Source organism: Anopheles bellator, chromosome 2, assembly GCF_943735745.2.
Source record: "Anopheles bellator chromosome 2, idAnoBellAS_SP24_06.2, whole genome shotgun sequence".
NCBI lineage: Eukaryota > Metazoa > Arthropoda > Insecta > Diptera > Culicidae > Anopheles > Anopheles bellator.
The window spans coordinates 35,011,044-35,034,099 of NC_071286.1; the positions used below are offsets into that span (position 1 = coordinate 35,011,044).

At 49.5% G+C, this 23,056-nt stretch overlaps 6 protein-coding genes across 8 annotated transcripts in view; 4 read left to right on the forward strand and 2 right to left on the reverse strand.

The window, feature by feature from the left end:
• Positions 1 to 4,752, forward strand: part of LOC131208322 (uncharacterized) — a 37,300-nt gene extending 32,548 nt beyond the window's left edge. For all 3 annotated transcript variants that reach the window (XM_058201023.1, XM_058201026.1, XM_058201024.1), the window contains exons 4-8: positions 1,747 to 1,853; positions 2,668 to 2,859; positions 2,926 to 3,209; positions 3,288 to 3,433; positions 3,502 to 4,752. In XM_058201023.1, the coding sequence (XP_058057006.1) occupies positions 1,747 to 1,853; positions 2,668 to 2,859; positions 2,926 to 3,209; positions 3,288 to 3,433; positions 3,502 to 3,765 (993 nt within the window). In that variant the 3' untranslated portion in view covers positions 3,766 to 4,752. The remainder of the gene's footprint in view (positions 1 to 1,746; positions 1,854 to 2,667; positions 2,860 to 2,925; positions 3,210 to 3,287; positions 3,434 to 3,501) is intronic.
• Positions 4,753 to 4,891: 139 nt separating this feature from the next.
• LOC131209972 (pinin) lies at positions 4,892 to 6,882 on the reverse strand. The gene is made up of 3 exons (XM_058203148.1): positions 5,891 to 6,882; positions 5,457 to 5,816; positions 4,892 to 5,378 (listed from the first exon to the last, which is right to left on the reverse strand). The coding sequence occupies exons 1-3, from the start codon at positions 6,765 to 6,767 to the stop codon at positions 5,194 to 5,196; spliced, it is 1,422 nt and encodes a 473-aa protein (XP_058059131.1). The 5' UTR covers positions 6,768 to 6,882; the 3' UTR covers positions 4,892 to 5,193.
• Positions 6,883 to 7,418: 536 nt separating this feature from the next.
• Positions 7,419 to 9,277, forward strand: LOC131209448 (tryptophan--tRNA ligase, cytoplasmic). The gene is made up of 3 exons (XM_058202521.1): positions 7,419 to 7,679; positions 7,762 to 7,990; positions 8,052 to 9,277. The coding sequence occupies exons 1-3, from the start codon at positions 7,532 to 7,534 to the stop codon at positions 8,995 to 8,997; spliced, it is 1,323 nt and encodes a 440-aa protein (XP_058058504.1). The 5' UTR covers positions 7,419 to 7,531; the 3' UTR covers positions 8,998 to 9,277.
• Positions 9,278 to 10,975: 1,698 nt separating this feature from the next.
• LOC131207446 (uncharacterized) lies at positions 10,976 to 12,450 on the forward strand. Its single transcript, XM_058200059.1, has 3 exons — positions 10,976 to 11,660; positions 11,908 to 12,040; positions 12,096 to 12,450. The coding sequence occupies exons 1-3, from the start codon at positions 10,976 to 10,978 to the stop codon at positions 12,448 to 12,450; spliced, it is 1,173 nt and encodes a 390-aa protein (XP_058056042.1).
• Positions 12,451 to 13,068: 618 nt separating this feature from the next.
• Positions 13,069 to 13,742, reverse strand: LOC131210792 (peroxynitrite isomerase THAP4-like). Its single transcript, XM_058204084.1, has one exon. The coding sequence runs from the start codon at positions 13,633 to 13,635 to the stop codon at positions 13,150 to 13,152; it is 486 nt and encodes a 161-aa protein (XP_058060067.1). The 5' UTR covers positions 13,636 to 13,742; the 3' UTR covers positions 13,069 to 13,149.
• Positions 13,743 to 15,423: 1,681 nt separating this feature from the next.
• Positions 15,424 to 23,056, forward strand: part of LOC131212578 (phosphofurin acidic cluster sorting protein 2) — a 30,762-nt gene continuing 23,129 nt past the window's right edge. The window contains exon 1 of the mRNA XM_058206494.1: positions 15,424 to 15,558. Within this exon, the coding sequence (XP_058062477.1) occupies positions 15,449 to 15,558 (110 nt within the window). The 5' untranslated portion in view covers positions 15,424 to 15,448. The remainder of the gene's footprint in view (positions 15,559 to 23,056) is intronic.

Below are 23,056 nucleotides of genomic sequence, written 5' to 3' on the forward strand. Positions count from 1 at the left end.
GAAACCTTCCGAAGGTTGTGCTCGACGGAGCACCCAAGATGCAGCCTGGCTGTCAGTGCGGTACCGCTCGGGGCGATTCGTTTCAGAAACGTTGTTTAAGACGCAGCGTTTCTCATTTTTATTGACTCGCAATCGAAGGTCAAAAGCACGGCGCGCGATGGCGATACTAGCGTGCCGCCCGGTGCCCGGCAAGGTCAACGCATTTTTTATGGATCAAGAATGGGCTACACGGAGGAGATCGCGCACAGCAGATCGTCAAACCGCAAGGACGAACAGCGAATAATTCGTAACCGTTCGATGGACCAGGGCTTCGATTTGAATTTTAGGTCGCTGCGAGAAAAACTCCTCCAACAATCACAGTAAATCAATTTGCTATTAATAATCGGTTGTAATGAAGGTACCGTGCGGTCGGAACGAATCCCATCTGTTTTTCGGCGTGGCCCAACTTCATCTCGCAAGTCGTGACACTTTATTACCAGCTCCGCGTTCACGCTGCTTGCCGGATCAGCCCTCAATAAGGGGACTTTAAATACTTTTCCCCGACACCTTCCATTTTTTCCGAGCCGCACGGTGCTCGATTATCCGAACGTCCCGAATAGGGAGGAAAAAATCAAGTGAACGCTACGGGGCCGATGAAAACCCCCCAAAAAACGTAAATTGAAAAAGAGCCCAACACTCTACTTGACGGAATTGCGCTTCACACAAGCGGCCGGCAATCTTGGGGAGCCCCCAATAATGAAACCCCTTTTTTGGGTCATCGCCAGCGTGCTTGTGGCGGGCGAAAGTAACAACAAGTCTCGAACATCACTCGGTTCTGCATTCGGCTGATGATAGTGAACGCGTGTGTTTGGGCATTAGGCACGGCCCGCAACATCTAGGGGGGGTAAGGGAACCGAACCGGCTGTTCCAAATTCCGAACGGCACTAGTGTAGGCTATTGACAGATGATTGGAGATGCCGTGCCCGTTCCAGACCGATCGTTCGTTACGATCGGCAGAGGAACCCGCTCAGAAGAATGTACTTTGTGACGCGCAATGGCGCGGTAAATTTGAGGGATGTCGATAAAGAATTAGGATTATTTTTTTCGCTTTCTCAATGTGTGCGACTAGGCTAATTTATTGTAAAATTCAATATAAATCGAACTTGTTTAGACTTCTAGAAACACAATTTTTTGTGGTCTTTTCTTGAGGTCTAGCGACCAATAGAAATAGATCATCGATCTAGTAAGTCTCTTAAGCCACGCGCCGCAGAACACATCAAGTGCTTCACTGATTTGTGTTAATATTCCTATACTATAAGCCCAGGGTTTTTTGAAACCTAAAATGATATATGCATGGTAAGCTTCAGAAATATCAGGACTCCGGAAAGAACGATAAAATAGAAAACCTCAACTGAGTCAACGCATTTTACAAAGGAATGGAAACCTCCGCAACATCGGTTAGGGTTCGTCGTCTATGGTGAAGTCGTTTGTTTGCTTGCCTCATCGCGAACTTGGGGAACTTACCTTAGCGCGGCTTTGCGAGATTCTAACAATAACTACGCTCATTCCCAACGCCATTCTGACACCAGCGAGCCCAACAAGCATCGGCACAAAGCTGCTAAAGTGAGCAAAATATTAACGAACTCATTAATATCGACCGGCCACCGATAACGGCTCATAAAGCTGTCGCACAGCTAGGGTTTGTACAATTTGTTATTGCATTTTAACGAGACCCTCTCTGCCTCTTCTCTCTCTCTCCTCCGACAGCGCACCGAGGAACGCTCCGTTCAGCTGGCCGTGCGAGTGCACAAGACGCTGGAGCTTGCCGACGACAAATTCTACGTTATCACTTGCGGAAAAACAGGATTCGCGAGGTGAGTATCCATTTGGGGGTCCGGGATTCTTCGAGTTCTTCCACCGCGTAGATCCGCGTGGGGCAGGCGCGAGGTCTCCCGATAGGATGCGAAGCGAATGGTGTACGCCACCCGGGCCGCGATTAGCGCTAATGAGAGAGAAACGTGTCATGATCGTTCTAACTAGACTCTTACAATCGCTAACGATCCTCGCCGTCGTCGCCAGTTCCATTGCCCATCGCGGTGGTGTAGTTTAGTAGGTGTAAAATTTATGGAATGTCCATCGAACCCGCCCGTTGCGACTTCGAACCGACGGAAGTTCCGGCCCGGGCGCTAGGTCACTGGCTGTGTACAAATCGGGACGCTGCGCGAGTCGGCGTGTGGTGGCCTTCGAGAGTGCTGCCAACATCCGATCGTGGCGGCCCCCGCAGAACGAAGCACGAGGCTATGACACCCCGGCACCAAATCAATCACAGACTCGTTCCTCCCGCGGTCCTTATTGAGTAGCGGCGTGTGGTGGCTTTCGGAGACTGGTAATCGGTTTTGCTCTGCGTCACTTCACGGTGGAATGTGACGGCGGCTTGTGTGTTGGAAACACTCCCCACTAATGTCTTCATCAATCGTACGCGATCAAGCGATGACGAAATGGCCGTTACACTGCACGTCCGCAGCCAACGATTTTTGTGGTTCGTGCCCGTTTCAATGTCCGCACGAGGACAAGACAATGAACCGTGCACCGTGTAGCGATTCGGGGGCCATTAGTACGCTAGCGGGCAAGGATGAATCATTTTTAAACAAAATATTCTATTCATTGACTTTACGTTTCGAAACTCAGAGATGACAGTGGGGCCGTGGCGCTCAAGTTTCTGGACGACACCGGACGCCGGGTTCGGGAAACGGTGTACAACCGGGGGTACACGGTCAAGGCGGAAGTCACCAACCCCAACGGCACGTACGGTATCCGCGTGAAGAACTGTCTCGCTTTCAACAAGAAAAACATGTCCGTCGTGCTGATCGACGATCGCGGGTAAGGTTGAGGTTGCGATAAAGCCTGCAGATGCATATAACCTTCTTTTCTGTCGTTTTCTGCTAGTTGCCCGCTGAAGAACGACACGATGACACGATTCCGGACGAGTGCGGACGGTACGAGTGCTACGGCGATGATCACGTCGATGTTCAAGTTCGCCGAAGGCTCCGAGGTGCACTTCCAATGCGATGTGGTGCAGTGCAATGGGCGCTGTCCCGAGCTGGACGAAGCGGTGTGCAGCGGCGATGCGAACGCCATGGTGAAGACAGCTCGCGCCCTCGGACAGGGCGACGATGGAATGCTGCTCGCGGCGACAACCGTCTTCGTGATTGATCCCGCTTTCGCACCCGGTAAGTGGGCAAAAGCCAGCACACCGTTGGCGGCGATAATCACTCATCACACCCCTTCCGTCTCCATCCCATATTCAGTGATTTCGGCGATCTGCGATGATACCGGGATCCGTCCGCACTGGTTACTGTGGCTGACCATTGCCCTCGGTGTTCTGTTTCTGATCATGCTGCTCATGAACATCTTCCTCTGTACGGCCATGAGCTGCAGCTGCGCCCAGACTGAGGTAAGCCACCCATTCCGAATCGGCTTGTGCCGCGATCGTAGCAACGATTAACTCACGCCCTTCCGCAGATTATCGAAAAGGAGCCGTCGATCATCGAAGAGTACGATCCGTACCGGAGTTGGCACGGGTCACAGTACGGTTCGCGCTACTCGCTTCATGGGGGCCGCGATGGAGGACACAACAAGGGCTACACGAGCGGTGGCAGCACCATTCACTCAAATCGATCACTTCCAATCGACTCGGATCACTACGCGATCGTGCACAGCCGGCCGGGATCGCGGCACTCCGGTCTACACGGACATCGGCCCCGAGGACCTCCGAGCAATATGTAGAGTGACAAAACCCATCCTTTCTGCTAGCCTCCTTTCTTCTCCATGCAGCGATCTTTGCCATCCGAACGGGAGTGCCGTGGAGCGGTCCCCCGTCTCGTCAGCAAGCAGTCAAAATTTAGCATCGGAATGTGAATCACCAACACTGCTATTTGTAAATAATTGAACCGGCGGAAATTCCTGGATGGGCCGAGAGAGCAAAGGGAGGCAGTTAGAGAAAGTCCAGGTGGTTCCAGGCGCGATTAGGGTTTTACGTTAACACTATCAGCAAGGGGAAAGATTTACCGTAAACAGTCGGGAACGAATGGAATCATCGTTTCTCTGAACTGAACAAATATAGCGAACGAAAGATTTCAAATCCTACATCCAGCAATGTACGCTGCGTAAACAGGCACCCGTTTCACTGAACCTACGAACATACCCTTTACCATTTGGCCTTTCTCTCCAACGAATGGTCGGCGAAGACTGACTAATGCCATTTAACCATTGGTCGTTGCGGTGGCTTCGACATCCCATCGAATGCTTCACAGCCCCGGAATGATCTGCAAAACCTTCAATCGATTCTGTTCTACGTTTCGTGTGGCCTCTAAGTGTTGACCACCAGTATGGAAGAACATTCATACGGTACGGCATGACTGATTGGCCACTCAGCAACCTCTCGAATAGGCAGTTCGAGTCAGTCAAACTTAAAAAGAAAATTTTTAAAATGCACGTGCGAAACCATTGGCCTGTTAGTAGGACTAGTTGTAATGGATCAGATACGCTGCACGTCGACCACACACCCCGTTGGTCAGAGGTGAAACTTTAAGCAATACGAGTAGATTAATAAGTGTAACTAAAACAGCAACAGAACAGTAAACAAAATGACAGCAAAAAACGCAATAATCTTAGTAAAGCTACTGGCTTCGCTGGAAACAACCGAATACTTACAGCAACAGAATGATAATGACCCTTAATAGTGTAAATTTTTGCGTAAAACAAAGTAGTTAATAAAATTACACACTAATACGAGTAAAGTTGCTGTCTTTTCTGTGCGGATTGTTGGGATTATAGAATGGTCAATCTATGGCGAATGTTCGCGATGTAAGAAATGCTAGCTTTATTAACTAACCACTTGTTCAAACTACCAAATATGTGTTTATGAAGCTGGTGTATGTGTGCTCTGGTAGCACAACCGACACACGATTTACCTATGACTGTTAAATGGTATAGTTACGGACTTATAGAGTCTAGTTCTCTTAAGAGTATCGCACGGATTCGGCCATAACTTTGCCACTGAACGTTCGCATCCAAAATTTCCCATGCCGATCATGGATATCCAAGTGGAAATCGATTCATGAAACGCAGTTGCACGTTCGGGGCAACAGACAGATCGAGACCGTGTACGAATGCGAAGATGCTCGAAATGCGTGCCTTCGTTCGAACGGGTGATTAGTTTTGTTCTGTCTTGAAAGTAATTTGGATGCTTTTGCTCATCTTGTCAACGTGCGCTTCTTTACTGGCACTATCGGAATCGTTGTCGGCCACCCAATCAGACGCGTCGGCTTCCGCAGAACCGGATGTCAGCAGCCGAACGACTTGCGGCAATTCGGAAGACGCATACTGCTCGGAGGCATCTGAAATCGACATTGAGCCCACATTAGTTTATTCCACAGTTCGCTCCTCACGTTGATTTGTCAGCGAAATGAAAGTACCGTGTTTGTGCTCGGTATTCTGAATGGTTATCTTAAACCCAGACACCATGGACGCTGGGAGAGCCGGCCCTTCCGGTACTTCTAGTTGCTCTTCATTATCGTATTGATACGACATATTTTGATCGTATTCATCCTCTTCCTCTTCCACGTTCAATCGATCGTGTTTGGAGCCACTTCCGGGCATGGCATCACTTCCATCGAAGCTCCCCGCTCCTTTTCTCGCGTCGTCCGCATGGGACTTGCCAAAAGCAGCCCGGTTCCTGGCTTCATTTTCTTCCAACATCTTCACGTCACCCTGGAACCGCGCTTCGATAGCCTCTACGCTACCCATTACTTCCTGCCGTTTCTGTTCCATCATAGCTGCGCAACGAACGAAAAATTAATGCAAATGATATCCTGGCCATCGCCAAACAGTCTATATTGCATACACTTACCCTGATGCTCTTGCTGCCAATCGTCCAGCTTCTTCTCCATCGCCGCATCCATTCGCTTCGGGAGATAGAAGATCGGTGGGTTGATTTTCGTTTTGATGAAGTTCCTCAACGGTCGCTTGGCATCCTCCCACAGTTCGAGATCCTTCAGCTTAGCCACTTTGGCTTCGAGGGCCCGAATTTCCAGCTGCTGTCGTTTACGGTCAGAAAACAAACATTGTTTCTCTTTGCGCATGTTCTCCCGCTCGATCTTCTCCTGTTCCTCGAGCTTCTTCTCGATCAGTGCTTTCTTCTCCTCTTTGGACTTCAGTTTCGATTCCTCCTGAGAAAACTTTTGCAACGTGCCCAATAGTGAGCCAAAGATTCGTCGATTCCGAGCCCGGGAACGTTCGTCGGAGCCCTGAGCCGCAACGATGTCCTCCTTCGAAGGCTGCTCCTTGATGACGCGCGAAAAAATTCGCGGCTTTTCGTATTCGGTCTCCCGGTTCGGTGGTCCCGAGAGACGACTGAACACGGACTTCGTTTCCGCTATGACACGCCGCTTTGCTGCGTTCTGTCCCACGTCCGAGTGCCGCCATTCTTGGTCCCGTCGCTGCCCCCCCACGTTTGACGGTTCGAAGCCGGCCGAGTGCCGTTTGCGGGATTCGAACGCTTCTCTGCCGCCGCCGCCACCGCCCAGACTGTTTCCATTGCCACTGTTCGGTCCACTGGCGTGGTTGTACCCGGGCCCACCACCGCGAGCATTGTTGTACAGGTCATTACCGGACGGATCACGGCCAATAATTCTCCGGATGTTTTCGTTCAACCCCTTCAGGTTGCTCCGCGCACGGTCCAGTTCCTGCAACAGATCGCTGCATCCCTTCACTACTTCTGTGGCCATGGAGATTCCGACAGTTAGGTTGGAGTAGAGCGATAGTTTATCTCAATAAAGTTGCTTTTCGCAATGTTTTCCCATTAATTCGTACACGATGTTCACAACATTCGCTTTCTGTTTGGTGTTTCTCTGGTTTTCCGATTTTTATTGCCAAAGTGACAGCACCCCTAAACAGCGCCATGCATGCCCGTAGCGGAGATCCGGCAAACTAGTATTGAAATTATAGTTTTTATCACTATTTTCTAAATCATGACTTTTATGGGACCCATGTAAGCATACGGCTACAATTATTTGGTAATATTATTATATTATTATACAACTGTCCAATTCTAACCAAAAACAGTATCGGTATCTTTGTTGAACGTTTGAGTCTCCTTTATGAACCTTGGTCAATGTCACTCGCTGCACCATGGGGAAAAGTTGTAAAAAGTGCCGATTTGAGTTATATTTTCTCAAGGCGGTCTGATTTTAAACCTTTCCACGTTGCGTAGATTCCGAAAATTCATCTACCAAAGTCGAAAGAGTGATAAAAATAACTTTTGAAAAAGTTCGTAGACTGATCATAAAAAATATGTCCATCTAGACTATGGTAATATCCCATAGTGGACCGGCGACCACAACATTTTGCTGTCAAACGCGTGAAACGCAAACCGCAGCGGTGTTGGCAGAAGAAAATTCGTCATTTTCGCTATCGCAGGACATTTATGGCCGTTATCTTCACACATAACTAATTCAGTTACTGTAGTGCGGAAAAGGAAGTGGTTAAAAGCATGAGCGATCTTCCCGATGTACAGCGCCTTCAGTTAGAGGAAGCAGCCAAGGCCGAAAACGGTCCGAGTGTTGTAGAGGAAGATGTAGTGGATCCGTGGACTGTTACCAGCACATCGGATGCAGGAATCGACTACGATAAACTGATAAGTACGACGATTGGCGCTGAGCAGTCTGTGATGCCTACGTAAGTTGAACGATTGATCGCCACGTTTGCTCCTTTCGCATGCAGAACGTTTCGGATCATCACATATCGATGCGGCATTAGTCGAGCGCCTCGAAAAGGTCGCCGGAAAACCGGTTCACCATCTGATCAAACGCGGCATATTCTTCTCCCATCGTGACCTTCACATACTGCTGAACACAGTGGAAGCAGGCAAGAAGTTCTACCTCTACACTGGCCGCGGTCCTTCGTCGGATTCAATGCATTTGGGTCATTTGGTGCCATTTATCGTCACCAAGTAAGTGCCAGTGAATGGTAGAATCGATATTAGCTGATGCAAGCTTTGCCGAATCTTTCAGATGGCTTCAGGAGGCATTCGACGTACCGTTGGTCATTCAGCTGACTGACGATGAAAAAACCCTGTGGAAAGATCTTACGATCGAGCAGTCGATGCGGATGGCACGGGAAAATGCGAAAGATATTATAGCAATTGGTTTCGACCCGAACAAAACGTTCATTTTTTCCAACCTCGATTTTATGGGCCAATGTCCACAATTTTATCAAAACATTATCCGCATCCAGAAGTGCGTCACGTTCAACCAGGTCAAGGGCATCTTCGGGTTTGGAGACTCAGATGTAATCGGAAAGATCGGCTTCCCTGCTGCCCAGGCTGCACCGGCATTTTCTACCACGTTTCCGTTCATCTTTGGCAACGATAAGCTGCCAGTGCTGATACCGTGCGCCATCGATCAGGATCCATACTTCCGCATGACGCGCGACGTGTCACCCAGATTGGGATTTCCGAAGCCTGCCCTAATTCATTCGAGCTTCTTCCCAGCGCTGCAGGGCGCCCGAACGAAGATGTCTGCCAGCGACACCAACTCGGCCGTGTTTCTGACGGACACGGAGAAACAAATCAAAACGAAAATCAACAAACATGCGTTCTCAGGCGGAAGGCCAACGCTCGAAGAGCACCGCGAACTGGGAGGAAACACGGATGTTGATGTGAGCTTTCAGTTGTTAAAGTTTTTCTTGGAGGATGACGCGGAACTGGAGCGCATTCGGGAGCAATACAGCAAGGGGGAACTGCTAAGCGGCGAAATGAAAAAGATTGCTATCGAAACACTGCAACCAATCGTAACGGAGCACCAGCGCCGACGGAAAGATGTGACGGACGAAGTGTTGAATCAGTTCCTTAAGACGCGAAAGCTTAATTACGAGTTTACGGTTGGCACCGGAGACGCTGCCAATGGCGCGACAAATGAAGGCAAGAAAAAGAACAAGAAGGCTTCAAAGCAGAAATAATCTCTGTGCTCCAGACAAGAAAGCAAACAGAGTGATCGGTACTTTCGGAGAGCATGATGACCAAGATCGTCATGAAGCTTCGCACTTTCGGCAACAGTGCTTCGGTTTTTTAGACGTATGTTACACCGCCTCGTTATGATTGTGGACCACAGTCGATGCCTTCGAAAGCAGCCTGGCGTTTCTATCGTTACATGAAGGCAACCGATTGTCTTGATAATCAGAATTATTTATTTAACTTATGGAAACGCATTTTCTCTGCCTAAGAAAACATGAAAAAATAAAGAGATATCTAAATTACGTTTGGTCTTAAACGTAATTCCTTATTTCCCAAATTGCAAGACTTCCGTTAATATTCCTTATCTTATTTTATGATAACAATTGTCAGCTTTGAATTTGGTAGTCACAATCAACATATCATATATTGTTTCATTGTTCAATACATTTTTGTTTAAGGACTTACTTCTTTCTAGGGGGTAACTTCTGAACACGTGAATACCGAAAAGCAATTAATTATTTGGGAATAATGCTCCATTTCCGTTTTTGTAGAAAAATTTTCTACCTGAAGGATTAGAAAATATGAAAAAATTGATTTGTATAATAGATTAGAACTGCCCTTTTACCTTTATCGAAGAGCTGCGTTAATTTTGAAATTAACATGTGTTACAAACTAATACTTTGAGATTTATGCATCTGGTAAATACCGTGCATAAACTTTGTTTTTTCTTGGACCTTGTTCAACGTTTTATTTAGTGTTTGGGATTTTCAAACACTCGCTAGATTTGCAAAAATACGGATGCAATTATATTTTTACAGCATGTTCTCACGAAATTACAACACAATCAACAAAAGATTTTTAAATTTTTTTACAAAGCTATTAACAAAGCGTAAACATGAAACGATTTCTCCCAATATAGATATTACACTTCATCAACCGGAGCCACCGGAGCTGCATCTGGTAAATACCGTGCATAAACTTTTTTTTTTCTTGGACCTTGTTCAACGTTTCATTTAGTGTTTGGGATTTTCAAACACTCGATAGATTTGCAAAAATACGGATGCAATTATATTTTTACAGCATGTTCTCACGAAATTACAACATAATCAACAAAAGATTTTTAAAATGTTTTACAAAGCTATTAATAAAGCGTAAACATGAAACGATTTCTCCCAATATAGATATTACACTTCATCAACCGGAGCCACCGGAGCTGCACAGGTCAATAGCTCATCCTGGACTCGAATGAATGGTTCTCTCTTAATGCCACTGGACGCCTCCTGCGCCAAGGAGTCGGAAGCTGCGCGAGAGTGAAAAGAATGGTTCCTTTGCGCTTAAAGAAGATAAATGAGCCTTCACGAAAGGTGACAAAAGTACCTGGTGCCGGGAGAAGTGTGGGTGCGTGTGGTCTGAGCAATAGCGCTGCTCTACATTCTACACAACCACCGATCACGACGGTGGTGCGCGACACTTGTGCACACAAAACCGCTCATGACGATCGAAAGGCTAAGAAAGGGATGGAAAAACGTAGGATTTGGCTTGCTGGTGGCGTGGAAAATGTGGCGTGCAGCATATAGAACCGAAACGAGCGTGGAAATAAATAGAGAGCAACTATATTTCCATTTCAATTCTTGCCAAGTTCGCGCGACTCTATCGATGCGTCGGTCGGGAGCCGACTAGAATAGCACACAACGTAGGACACTTCCCGGCTCCCGTTAGTGAGGATCGGGATGTCTTGTGGAAGGTGCCGGTGAACATTGCCGTGAGTGTTGTTGCGATATCAGTTATTTTTTAACAATACATCGTAAAGCAACAATACATTCGGGGTGTTTTCGGAACCGTGAAGTACCGATCTATCGTCATCCGTGATGTAGCGGTGGCCGGGCGGAAACGGTCCGTTTACAAATAAGATAAAGTACAAACAAAACACCGCTCATCGCCGGGAGAGCTACTTACCGACGCGGCACATCCGACGAATACATAATGAACATAGCTGATCTAATTGCAATCGATCTTACCAACGATCGCGACTATCCCTCGGTCGGCAGTGCGCCGTTGACCATCGGTCCAGGAGCAACTTACTCCACCATCCACGGCCCATCCGTCATCTGTGTGCAGTCTTCGGCTCCCAGGAGCGTAGTCCTACCAAACGTGGCAACCGTGGCTGGTTTCTATCCCTCGACCACGCCGACTTACGTCGAACGCCGCTACCCGACGCGGCGCACCACGTGTTTGGCCGATCTGCCGGTGCCTCATTCATCGGCGACGTTCGGTGCCACACTTGCTCCAGGAAGTGCACCGGAAAATCCGTCGCACGCGATCCCGACCAGTGTGCTTAAGTTAACTCCGCCACGATCTTCACCACCTGTAACGTTGTTGCAAGTGAACGATGCCAATCGGTCCCCGACGCCAGTGTTTGCGATGGACTTTACGCGCATCAACACGGCCGGAACGAGTGAGGAAAGCGAGCGGCTGGTGAAGGATGTGGTGCTTTCATTCGCCAACTCTTTTACCGGAAATAACAGCACGTCCGGTACGCCATCGTCCCCGGTAGTGGCGCATTCCTCGGCCAGTGCTTCCTACTGTTCGTCCTCCTCGTCGGCCGCAGAACTGCTGGGCCAGTGTGACGTGAGCTTGTGGAGGAAGCGTGCTCTCGAGATTGAGAAAGGTGGGCAAACGGTTTAAAAATAATCCCGCCTATCTCGTAATGAGGTTCGTGTCTTGATTTTGTGCTCCTGTTGGGTCTTAGTACTGCGTGTCGACTGGGATCGCATTACACGTGACTGATCGCCCCAGAATTACCGGAAGATATAGCAACATTCATAGCTGTATGAAATAGTTTGGGGCACTTACAATGGACCAAAACATTGAGTTATCCTAGGCCGGTATAACATTCACGCTGCTTTATATTTTAGATTACAAAAAATCGGCGTGCGATCGCGAACGGACCAGGATGCGAGATATGAACAAGGCTTTCGACATGCTGCGTTCCAAGCTACCCCACAAGAAACCTTCCGGGAAAAAGTATTCCAAAATAGAATGCCTACGGTAAGTGAACGAGGTCAGTAAAGTGCGTGGCATGTAAAAAATCTCCGTTAATCAGGGTGGCCATCCAATACATCCGACATCTGCAACGGGAACTGGAGTATCCTACCACACCTTCGCCTCAGCCGGACGACTTTGTGTACGATCCCCCACCATCCTACAACCCCATGTTACCTTCGAACGCCTACATTAGCCTAGATCCGAACAACAACATGCCCATGGTTACGGTTCAAACTCTGTCGGTCACCAACGGATCCGTACCATCAATACCGGCACAACCTCCGGTTGGTCCTCCGCCACCAGCTCCGCCCCAGCTACAAACGTTACAACAGTCTTCTTCGGCGCAGGCTCATAACTCCCAGTGGTTCATTGGCAACAGTCCTGATGGCTACAGTTACTACTATCTTCCTTAGTGGTTACAAACGAACGGGTCGCACCGTTTCCCAAAAATAAACCGCCTATTAAAAATTCTGTACAATACTGTGTTTCTAGGACTCGTTTCTCGTAACGTACAGGTAGCAAATTTTATTTAATCATTAAATCATCGTTATTACATATTTGAATGAGGTACTACTGAGGTACGATTTCTGATGACGCACACAGTGCAGCAAAAACTTATTTATTTTACTTAAGGGTAGTATGGCTGTTGCATTACTCTCGTAAAACCGTAAAATCAGTCTTTGTGATTTTTTCAGGATTTCTTAAGGAAGACTTACATCTCGCTTCGATCGTTGTTCAATGCAGCAACCTCGGGTCAACCACGCAAATAACAATTGCGGAAGTCATGAGATAAACGAAAAGAGAATGTATTATGTATTGTATAAAGGTGTATTATTTCTATACAAATTAAATTATAAAGCATATTTTCTTGTTTAATGATTAAATATGATTTGAATCTATAACTATTTCAAAATTCTTATTCATTTTGCGCAAGCCGAGAACCGAGATATAACTAATATTATTCTTGAAACGACCGCAAATGAAACGAACAAATTTCGAACAAGCGTAAAAAATGTAAGCTTTTTATATCCTTTATCCTTTATTTCCCGAATACCAATTTCACCAACATTTGACTGGCCCTCGGTTTGACTGGGCATCGTAACACAGTAGAACTAATCCTTCTTTTTATAGAGCGCAATCAGGTGGTTGGTCAGTGGTGTGTTGCTCGTTTCCATCGCCGTTTGAATCTCCAGTGTTCCATCGGTATTAAGGCGGTAGGTTTTCTGGGTAGCCTTTACGGCAGGGTCCTTTGCAAAGGACATACGGTCCACCGATTTTGAGACCAGCTGTAGTCCATTGTCGCTCGCCGTTCCTTCCTCTAGCACAACCAAACCGAAGTTATGGGCAATCATAAACGCAACTTCGTTGGTTCCGGGTTTAATGCGAAGGAAACCACTTTCCAGGTGCATCGGGTTCCCGGAAATGGGATTCTTAGAGCGCGATTCGTACATGAGCAACGGTTGCCCCAGCGATTCGAATTTGAGCACCTCGTTGTAGGAAAAATCCCGTATCGTCGGAAAGCTCCCTTTCGCGCTAACCGATTCCCATGTGCCTATTAGCCACTGGATTGGTTTGAGAGCTTCGTGAATTTTTGACATCTTAACAAAGCAGAGGTTGGGTGAATTTTCGGGGGCTGTAAGAAACGGAGAGAAACTAAAATATCACTAATTTTCACGAAGCACGTAAATTGTAGATGCTGCTTTGCCGGCGAAATGATTGTTTATGTGCCGTAACATTGCCACTTCTGCAGTGTTGCCAAACGGTTGAACATTTAAAATTGTCGCACTTTTTGCGTCGGCACAAAGTGTATTACAACAACGATTGGTTGCAAACGCTCGAACAGTTATAAATCTGATAGTCCTGAGAACGTTGAATTAGGAATTTCGCACAAATAACGCACAGGATGGAGGATAAAAAGCAAACTCAGGAAAAATAAAACGAAACTTTTCAAAGCTTGAGCAAAGGGATTGAAATGTTGCAAGGAAACGTCAGCTGTCAAAAGCTGCTTTTTGCGTCGAGATATCGGGTCGAGCTCGAACTCTCGCGTCGCGTCTGGTGCTCCCGCTCTTGCGCAAGGCTCCCTTGCGTCCAGAGGCATGGTTTTCTATTTCCGTTTCGTTCCGTTTGCTCTGCGCTCTGAGCCATCCGTCGTTTCCCATTCACAAGTCGCTGAAATTTCTTTGTGTACGGACGGTTCGTTCTGGCGAGAAACTCCGCTGGGCGTCGGGTTCCGGCCGGACTTGAAAATAGCAAGTTTCCGCCCTTTCCTTACCGGGAAAACTGCGCCAGTGTGCGAAACAAGCAAGGCACCAGCGACGGTGCCATTATTTCGCCAACATCCCGGACGCCCGAGATGCCCGAGTAAGAAGCTGCCATATCCGCGACAGGATCCGGCAATCGTCGGTCGGCGACACCCCGTTTTTCGCAGCAAATGTTTGTGGCGTCGTGTACTATGAATGGCGCTAGGGCGCTAGGCGCCAGGTGTTGAACGACGGTCCGAGAGTGAAAATTGTTGTGTTCCTTCGTATACCTACGGTCCAGCGTGCGTGTCTATGTGTGTATATGTCCATCCAATCGGTCGGTCTTCTGCGAGCAGATCTTGTGGCGGGGCCGCGTGCAGTTCTTACTGTGTTTAATGCGGCGGGTTTCAGCGGCCAGCCGCGGGTCACTATCGATTCCCACTATCAGCGGCGTAGCGGCTCGGTGGCGTCCGGTGTGATAAAGGCCTAATCTGGGCGGGTGAAAGATAAAACGAAAGCACATCAGCGGCAGCAGTTCCTGTTGCATTGTTGAAACTATGGGGCGTCCGATAAGCGCTGGAAGGATTGACGGGGCGTGACCACCTTCCGAACGTCGGTTCCCGGAACCCGAAAAGGGTCCGGCTAAGGAGAGCGGGTTTTGCACGGCGAGATAACGAGAGCCAGGCAACTTTGGTGGCACATTAGAAAGTGAAAGCAAATCCGGGTCTGGCTGGTACGAGATTGCAGGGCACAGGAGCGCGTTTCGGGGTAAAAAAATGGTCCACAAAACGGGGCAAGCAACAGAAGCGAATGAAAATTCTTAACCGACAAGGCGCAAAACGGCACAGTTTCCCGAGCCGAGCCAGCAAAGTGTGCCAGTGGTGAGCAAAAGTAGTGCAGGAAAGTGAGACACCCGTGAGAGTGAGCGTGAGCGAGCGAGCAGTTTGACACGAGCAGCCCCGTCGCGCGTTGCCATAGTTCCCGGCGGCGGTGTGTGGTTGTATAGCGGTCACCGGCGCGGCGTAGCTCCTCTCGAAGGGCCCCACAGCCTGCCAGCTACTAGTGTTTGCAGTTCGCGGTTTTTCCAGGCACGCCCACAGAGTGAGGCCGGCAGCAAATTCGATTGTTGCACGGTCGGAGTCCCGAAACGCGGCACGGCGCAAGATTCAAGATGACCGACAAGGTGGCGAAATTCGAACGGATGGCCATGGCCAAGCCCGTCCCCATGAAGCTGTTCGCTGCCTGGGAAGTGGACCGGACACCGTCAAACTGCATTCCAAGGTAGGTGCGCCCCGACCCAGAGGTTGCTGCGATTGTTCTGCATTCGAAGCGATTTCCGTGTCCCGTTTATCTTGCGGATTTCATTTTAGCTCCTCCCGATCCCGGATTACGTTTCGGAGGGCTCTGCACGGGTCACACGCCTATTAGACTCTCACTTGCTCATAAAATGCACCACGGGGAAACGCGGCCCCGGGAGTGTAATAGCTTTCTCCGGTCGCAGCTGCAATTGTAACTGAAATTGCAATGTTTTGGTGTGTGCAATTCTCTCTCTGCGCGTCCCGAAACCACTCTCACGTTCGCTCGACGCTACTCTCGGAGCGGAATGGCCGCTCTTTGCTTGCCGGACTCCAGGAAAATCGGCTTGCACAATGGATTGTAATTATATTGCGTAGCCCGAGTTGTGAAGTGCAGCGCAGCACCCGAACCATCACCGGCTACCGTATTGATTATTATCCCATCCGTACTTTTGAATACGGAGGGTCTTATGGCGAGGACCTGTAAGTGGAGTTGAACACTTAAAACTACCACCAGGACATTGGATGGGCGCGCGCTTCCTTCGGGGCGCTTTTCGAAGCGTTTCACCATGATTTTTACCCCAGAATCTGATGTTCCAATTTTATGTTTTGTAGCCACGGTTTCATGTTGAAGTGACGTCTCACCGGAGACATTATGACTGCTGCTTCTTCACTTTTCACTCCGTTTCTGGGCCAAACCGGGCGCCACACCGTTTTCTCGGCTCGCCACACACCCCGCCAACACAGAACGTAATGACGAAGAATCGTTGAACCCCACTAGGAATGTGTCGTTGACCCAGATAGAAGGGGTTTCACTTTTGAATTGGAGTCGCCAAACAATCGGCTGTCCCGGCGCGCGCGTGAGGGTGTACATGGGGTGATGTTGGCTGGGAGGGCTGGCAACATGCTTTTCCCGGTGGGGGGAGGGAGTGGGGCTCCAACAGCCGCCAATCGGCGGGTTTTTCCCATTCGTCATTCCGGCCATTTTCCACCCGAAACGAAGGAGAAGATGATTAAGGGGCATTGGGGACTGGACTGGCGTCGGACAGAACACTGCACAACATGCCTGGCTCTGTTTGTGTGCTTCGGTATGTGGCCACACGTACGTGGGTTAGAATCGGAAGTCGGCTCTGATTTCGTGGTGTCGGACGCGTTTTCTTCTCACATTATCTGGCATCCACCTTTCTGCTACCGATTCAAAATGAGGAAAAATCTCGGTCTCTGAACCGAAACCGAGACGAACCCGAGTGTCAAGAAGATCAAGCAGAAGATCCTGAGATACATTGCTTCTTCGGGGCGCGCACCATCCGAGGGTGTCTGTCTTTGTTGTAGGTTCCGATATCTTTGCCGTTGTGTTCATTTCACGGATCCGGGGCCCCGCGGGTTGCTGTTGACCTCCGACGCCGACGGCGGCACGCTCTCCTCGCCTCTGATACGCGGACGCGTATATGATAATAAATTATGAAGTATTCTCTATTTATAATACTTTTCTCTTCTACGCCTCCTCCCTGTCGTGCGATGAAACTGTTGGCCTTCAAGCGAGTCTGGCGTCCGCGCGTAACTGGTATTCCGTTTTATTGCCGGAATCTTTGGTTTTTTTTCTCTCTCGTCGTCCCGGTTCCGTGTTTTAGATTCCAACGAAACCAGAACTGCTCTGCTGCATGGCGCGCAGGAAGGTGAGAGCTCTGTTCGCACGCCTACACCACCAGCGTCACAGACTGGCGCGCGCGGATCTATGCCAGTTTTTAATCGAGCAATGTATAACTATGAAAAATGCGCCGAAAAAACGCATTAAAACACGCACCGTCTTATAGTTGGAGCCACCGGAACAGAGCGGAGTTTTTCGGACAAAAGAAACGGCTTCCGAGTTTATGATGAGCCGCAGCCAAAAACGCGCGTTCCGGTGTAATTTATTATAATTTTAATTACTCTTCTTGGTTGAGCGCTGCTCCGGAGCATATTGCGGCGAACGGTGTGTTTATGGTTTCGGCATTGGCATCTCATGTTTACTTCCCTCCCTGCGCGCGCTGGTCATTTCAAGTCGAGCCACCGCACACCACAGCGGAACTGCTGTTCTGGCGTCGTAGCGGGTGTTGGCTGGCCAAGAACCGCCGACAGAGAGAGAGGGAGAGTGGGTGGGAAAAGCAGCACCCCAGCTTGTCTCTCTCACACGTACGTGGGTCAACAAACCGAACCCAGCAGCTACCGACGACGACCGCGGCTTCCAACCAGCAGCGACCCAGACCCAGGCACGCAAGGCGCACGAGCTACCACCCCGCGAGGTCTCCGTTAGATTGATGGTTCGGTATTCTACATTTTCTTACGTTTGTTTTTTCGGCCCACGAAAGAAACCGCTACACTGACGATCCGGCATCTTTTTGGGTTCGCTTTGAGCACTAAATCAATCGCTCGAATTGCTCAAAATCCAAATATCTCGTTAGCCTGAGCCGTGGATGGCTTTCTCGATCACTTTGTGCTTCTTTCACGAATTAAAGAATTGAGCTGGATTCTGTGGGTCTTCCCTTATGAACGGAGGGACAACATTCTTTTTTAGAAAAGGTTAAGGTTAGGATAACAAATAGATGATTTAATGTAGAGAGAATCATACATACGGATCGGCAATGGAAAAATTGCATCCAGAACATGACCCACAAAAAGGGTTGCCGTTTCTTGGAGCGTACCAAAAACCCGTTCGAGGCTGACGGAGTTTTCAAGCGATGTAACTAAAATTCCCTGCAGATGAGCAATGGGAGAAGGATACTCGTTAACGTCATGCCACACGCGATGACAGCATAACCGCAATGACAACGAAGAGAACCCGGTTGGCCCGTTCTGGCCCAGGACTGGCGACGAGTTATAATCAATATTGGAACATAATTGGATGTCGTTGCTGGTTTCTTTGGATGTAGGGTGATGAAACCGAACGAATTTTTTGCCATACTAGAGCATAGTTCCAGTTCTCCGATAATAATATTCCATTCTTTTTACACGGTTGACTTATATCTGGGATGTTGGTCATGGCTCGTTAAAGAATAGAATGGTGTGTGGTTTGTGAAAGTCAGTGACGTTCGACAATTACACGATGTAATCCAGGTTGTAAGGGAAAGGCTCAGTACGGAATCCTCAGTCACCTGGCCCGTAGCGGCCACACTTTCCATAATTAGCTAATGTTTGGATGCACCTATTTATACGTGAATTTGTGACAACGTGCGGCCCGCAGTCCTGCGGCTGCCGTGGCTTCGTGCCAGATATTCCGAGGGTGCCCCGGGTGAAAAAATTTGTAAACCCGTTTGCGCCCTGAACACGACACACCGTGTGGGAGCAGCATAAAACCGGCGGCCAAAATATGTGGTGTGGAGTGTCTTTAAATGGCCGCCGGTTCCGTTTGATCGGAACGACCTGCGAACATTTGTCGTCACTTGTTCGGCACCATTTCATTAGAATTATTGGATACCCGGGGCGGTGGTTCCGTCGTGCCAGATGCACCCATTTATTTTGGCAACCAATCGCGGCTGAATGTAATTTGGCTTCGGATCGAGACCCCCAGCCCGAGTGCCACGGAACCCCCAGCTCTCGGGGCGCAGCTTGGTGACATTTGGCGACGACGACGCATCAAGGCGAGGCACGATTTGGCCGACCATGAGACTGCCATTTAAGGCTGACGGTGCATTTCTGTCGCAAGGACCCCGCACAGTTGAGCCATTTGTGCTGTGTAACCCCAATTGTGACATTCTGCACAGCCGATTTGCAGAGAGGCTACGTCAGTGCCGCGACATTGCAGTAAATTGTTTGTCCCCAACCGCCAGTTGGTGAAAGATTGTTCCCTCGGCCAACTCATTCCTCATTCCGCGGCACCCGTCCCGTGTTCCGTTCGTGACAGCATGGGATATCCGGAAGGAAGCGAATGTTTCCGCGCTTGGTGTGGCAGTAGGGACTTTATTTCGCCCAACTCCTACTGCTGTCCGATAGGCTGCTCCCTCCCGGTGCCGGGGACTCTCTCAGGTCGGGTCGTCCTGGGCACCTTCGGCCACGTGCGCCGTTCCGGGTTGCGAGCGCGGCGAACTGTCGCAAGAAGTGGCCGCACCCAGAAAAATGGGTCCCCCCAGCGTTGGAGAGACGGTGGACGGAATATCGACGAAAATAAAGTGAAAATGCTTCCTTGCGACAGTCGATTCTTCACCGAACCACCCGGGTTGGTGCCGGTTTGGGGACCAGAACTTACGAGAGCGAACTTGAAAATCGATTTTATGTCAAGTTGGGGTCACCAAGACACAGGGCACGACATCGACGACAACAACGGTATCCGGAGGGGGGCGGGCTCGGAAATGGGTTCGGATTGGGTGGGTTCTATTGCAAATTCGATCCACCGTGGATTCCAATCCATTGGGGGACTGGACCGAAAGCCAATCGCGTAAATCGAAAGTGTTCTAGTAACTGAGTGTTGTTGAAACACTCGGCCTAGTTTCCGGTCCTTTCAATACACTCCATAAGCGTGAGGTTCACTAGGAGAGGTTCACGGGCGAACATGGACACAGTTGTCGTTGTTGCTGCCGGTCCGTCGGCACAATAATTGGTCGGCTCGGCCTTCGGTGTCAATCACTACTCTTGCTTCGATCGTCCGTAGCCTAGCCGAACGCGAACGACTAAAGATGGTACGAACACCCCGTTCGTGTGTCCGTCCGTTCGTCTTCGTCGAGATGGTGTCTCCGTAGGCAGCGAAAATGGAACAATGATCTCGATCAATGCCACAGCCGCGTGGCGGGCATCATTGGCGCAACCTTGTCCGGGCCGGACCGGGGCAATATCCAAATTCGGTTCGCCGCCGCCGCCACAGCCGACTTCCTTTCGAAGCGTGCCGCGGCCGAAGTTAATGTAACGTTTCCGGTTACAGTGGAAGATCGTTCCGCGACGCAGTAGCGCGTGTTTGGCGGATTGTGGGAAATACTGGGGTGTTCAATAAGTTCTTTGCCGCGATAACAGTGCAGTGATTTACTTTTTAATTTTTAGAAGGTTCAAAAGCAAAGCATTTATGAATGAATAGTGAAAGTGTTTTAGGACTCTTCGCCTTTAATTAGGCGGTTAACAGGGGTGTTTCTGAGTTTCAACGCGGTCGTACTAGCCTACGATGACGATGCACGCCAAAAAAACAGACACAACACTTGAACTCGTAGAAAAAATAGAAAATATTGTATTGGAAAATCGTCGAATCACTCAAAGAGTTTTAGCATAATGCCCCAGATTCACCAGATTTGGCCCCTAGCGACCTTCATCTGTTTTCAGACCCACAAAAATCGTACGTGAAAAGCGTTTTTCATCAAATGATGAGCTCACAACAGCTGCGGAAGCGTATTTTGAAGGTGTTCTAGTTTTTCACTTCAGAGATGGAATTATTAAATTGACAAGAAGCAAAGAACTTATTGAACAACCTAGTAGCAGGCTGCAGCCGCCGGCGGCAACCTTCGAGAGCAATCGGCCCTTGATCGTGGTGCTTCCTGACTCTTTGTTCTGCTTGGGGCTTCGCCGCTTCAGCGGAACTGGAGCTCTCTCGGGCTCGCGAGAACCCTGCCTTATATCACGCAGAAGGCTCCATTTTGTTTCTCGGATAGGATAGGAAAACAATCCACATGGCGGGTGAGCGACGTGGTGAGCAGCGTGGTCTTGTCTCGCGCCCTTTCGATGGGGATCACCACCACTCGGCTGCGGCTGATAATCTTAGCGACAGCCGTCGGCTACTCCCGATGGCGATATTTGTTGTTATCGCCAGTGACAGATAAAAATGGTAATTTGCTCCCTTAACCCAGTTAGGACGCCTACCGGCCTCGGTTCCATCGTTCAATTCAACGCAGTTCAGAAGCTACCGATAGGAGCCACACGTAAAATAATGATTTTCTTTGTCTGCAACCCGCTCTTCTTGTCCCGGACCCCGAGCAGGTGATAATTCTCACAACGCACACCGATTCGATTTGGTTCCGCGCGCCTCAGGGGGGTGCCTCCCGTGAGAGCTCCAAATGTAATTAACGGATCCGCCCAAACCGGCCGATGTTGTTATCCTGGTAAACAATCAGCACCCCGCCCAACACAACGGTTGAAGAATTGTTCCGCCGGAGCTAACGAGTTACGCGCTCCCTAGCCCCGCGGTATAATGGCGGTTAACTACCGATTTCTGGTCCGGGCAAGTCTCTCCAAAGCGTGTGCGGAGTAAGATATCATCGAAGCCACCACGTTCTGGGGGACGAGTCAAAGGTGAGTCTAGGGAGCGCTAGTGTCAATTCTTGCCGGAGAAGCGTCAGCGAACCGGGGTGACATTGGAACATCGTTCAACCGGGCAAGGGCCCTACTACACGGGTTTCTGTTTACTGCCGGAGCGCTGGCAAACCTCGATCCGACGCCGGGATACGCTTCGATGCACCACCCTCTCGTCTCGTCGATGCACATTGTGTAATCATATTGCAGCCGGCGGCGGCGGCGGCGGCGGCAGCCTTCAGGGTAAGCTGATCTTCTGTGGCAAGGAAATGAATTGTTGTTTACCCAGGCTGAGTGAGGGCTGTGTGGCCTCAGGTTTCAAAAACAAACCCGGAACCAGAGTTCTCCTGGTGCCGTTCTTCACGGAGACCGGCGTGGAATGTGCCGCTTCTGACGTCATGGTCGGTATGTGGGAAACTATGCATGTCGGGGGGCGGGACAAGCATGTCGAATACGGAACACGGAATGTCGAATGGTAGCCTTGATGGCCCCTTACCGAACCCGTTTCCGAAACGGGTCGGTTTTCGAAGTTACAACAAACGTCAATGCATCACGTTACGCGCCAAATGGGGGGTCAATCAGTCCCGCACGTCCTTCGCCGAGTTGCCCTTCTTTGTTCCCGGTGGTCGGCTGCCCACTTCCTTGCGATTCGCCTTGCGGTCCGTGGGCAGGTTCTAATTTTACCGCCACGAACCGCCCGTAATTGACCGCTTCGCAATTCTCCATCATTGGCCGCAGGCATGCACGCGAAACTGCATTATTTACTGGCCCTCCTGGTGCTGGCCTCGCGCCTAGCTACAGGTCTTATTAACGTCGTTGCCCTTTCGGTGCACTCGTGGACGTTGGCGCCTTTCGATGAACTCTTGTATGACGTGCCTCCGATCGTGTGCGTGCTCGGAGCCGGGTGTTTGAATTTCAGCAGAAGTAGTTCAGTCCGGAACCCGGAGCACTACCCCCGTCTGGCCATGCTTGTCTACTTCCGATGACGTACTACAATCAAGAAATTGGAACAATCGTGTACCCTTCGATGTACAGTTAGGTCTGGACGGCTGGACTTTTCATCCTCGATTCTCGAGACCCACTGGAGTGCCCCATTTGGCCCACCCAAAGTGACGTGTCTTTCCCATGCTCAAATATTAATAACGAATACGAATCCATTAACCATTTGGGGGTAAGAAGGACGGCCCACACCATTGTAGTGTATGTAGTATAGAAATAAGTATTGTATGTATTAGTATAAG

Bases quoted from the DNA above. Each gene is read 5' to 3' on its own strand.
- LOC131207446 (XM_058200059.1), top strand. From the start codon at position 10,976: ATGAACATAGCTGATCTAATTGCAATCGATCTTACCAACGATCGCGAC. The intron at 11,661-11,907 runs GTGGGCAAACGG...TTTATATTTTAG, and splicing joins TGCTCTCGAGATTGAGAAAG to ATTACAAAAAATCGGCGTGC. The intron at 12,041-12,095 runs GTAAGTGAACGA...TCCGTTAATCAG, and splicing joins TCCAAAATAGAATGCCTACG to GGTGGCCATCCAATACATCC.
- LOC131210792 (XM_058204084.1), bottom strand. From the start codon at position 13,635: ATGTCAAAAATTCACGAAGCTCTCAAACCAATCCAGTGGCTAATAGGC.
- LOC131209972 (XM_058203148.1), bottom strand. From the start codon at position 6,767: ATGGCCACAGAAGTAGTGAAGGGATGCAGCGATCTGTTGCAGGAACTG. The intron at 5,817-5,890 runs GTAAGTGTATGC...TTCGTTGCGCAG, and splicing joins TTGGCAGCAAGAGCATCAGG to CTATGATGGAACAGAAACGG. The intron at 5,379-5,456 runs GTACTTTCATTT...TGTCGATTTCAG, and splicing joins GAATACCGAGCACAAACACG to ATGCCTCCGAGCAGTATGCG.
- LOC131209448 (XM_058202521.1), top strand. From the start codon at position 7,532: ATGAGCGATCTTCCCGATGTACAGCGCCTTCAGTTAGAGGAAGCAGCC. The intron at 7,680-7,761 runs GTACGACGATTG...TTTCGCATGCAG, and splicing joins CGACTACGATAAACTGATAA to AACGTTTCGGATCATCACAT. The intron at 7,991-8,051 runs GTAAGTGCCAGT...CGAATCTTTCAG, and splicing joins GTGCCATTTATCGTCACCAA to ATGGCTTCAGGAGGCATTCG.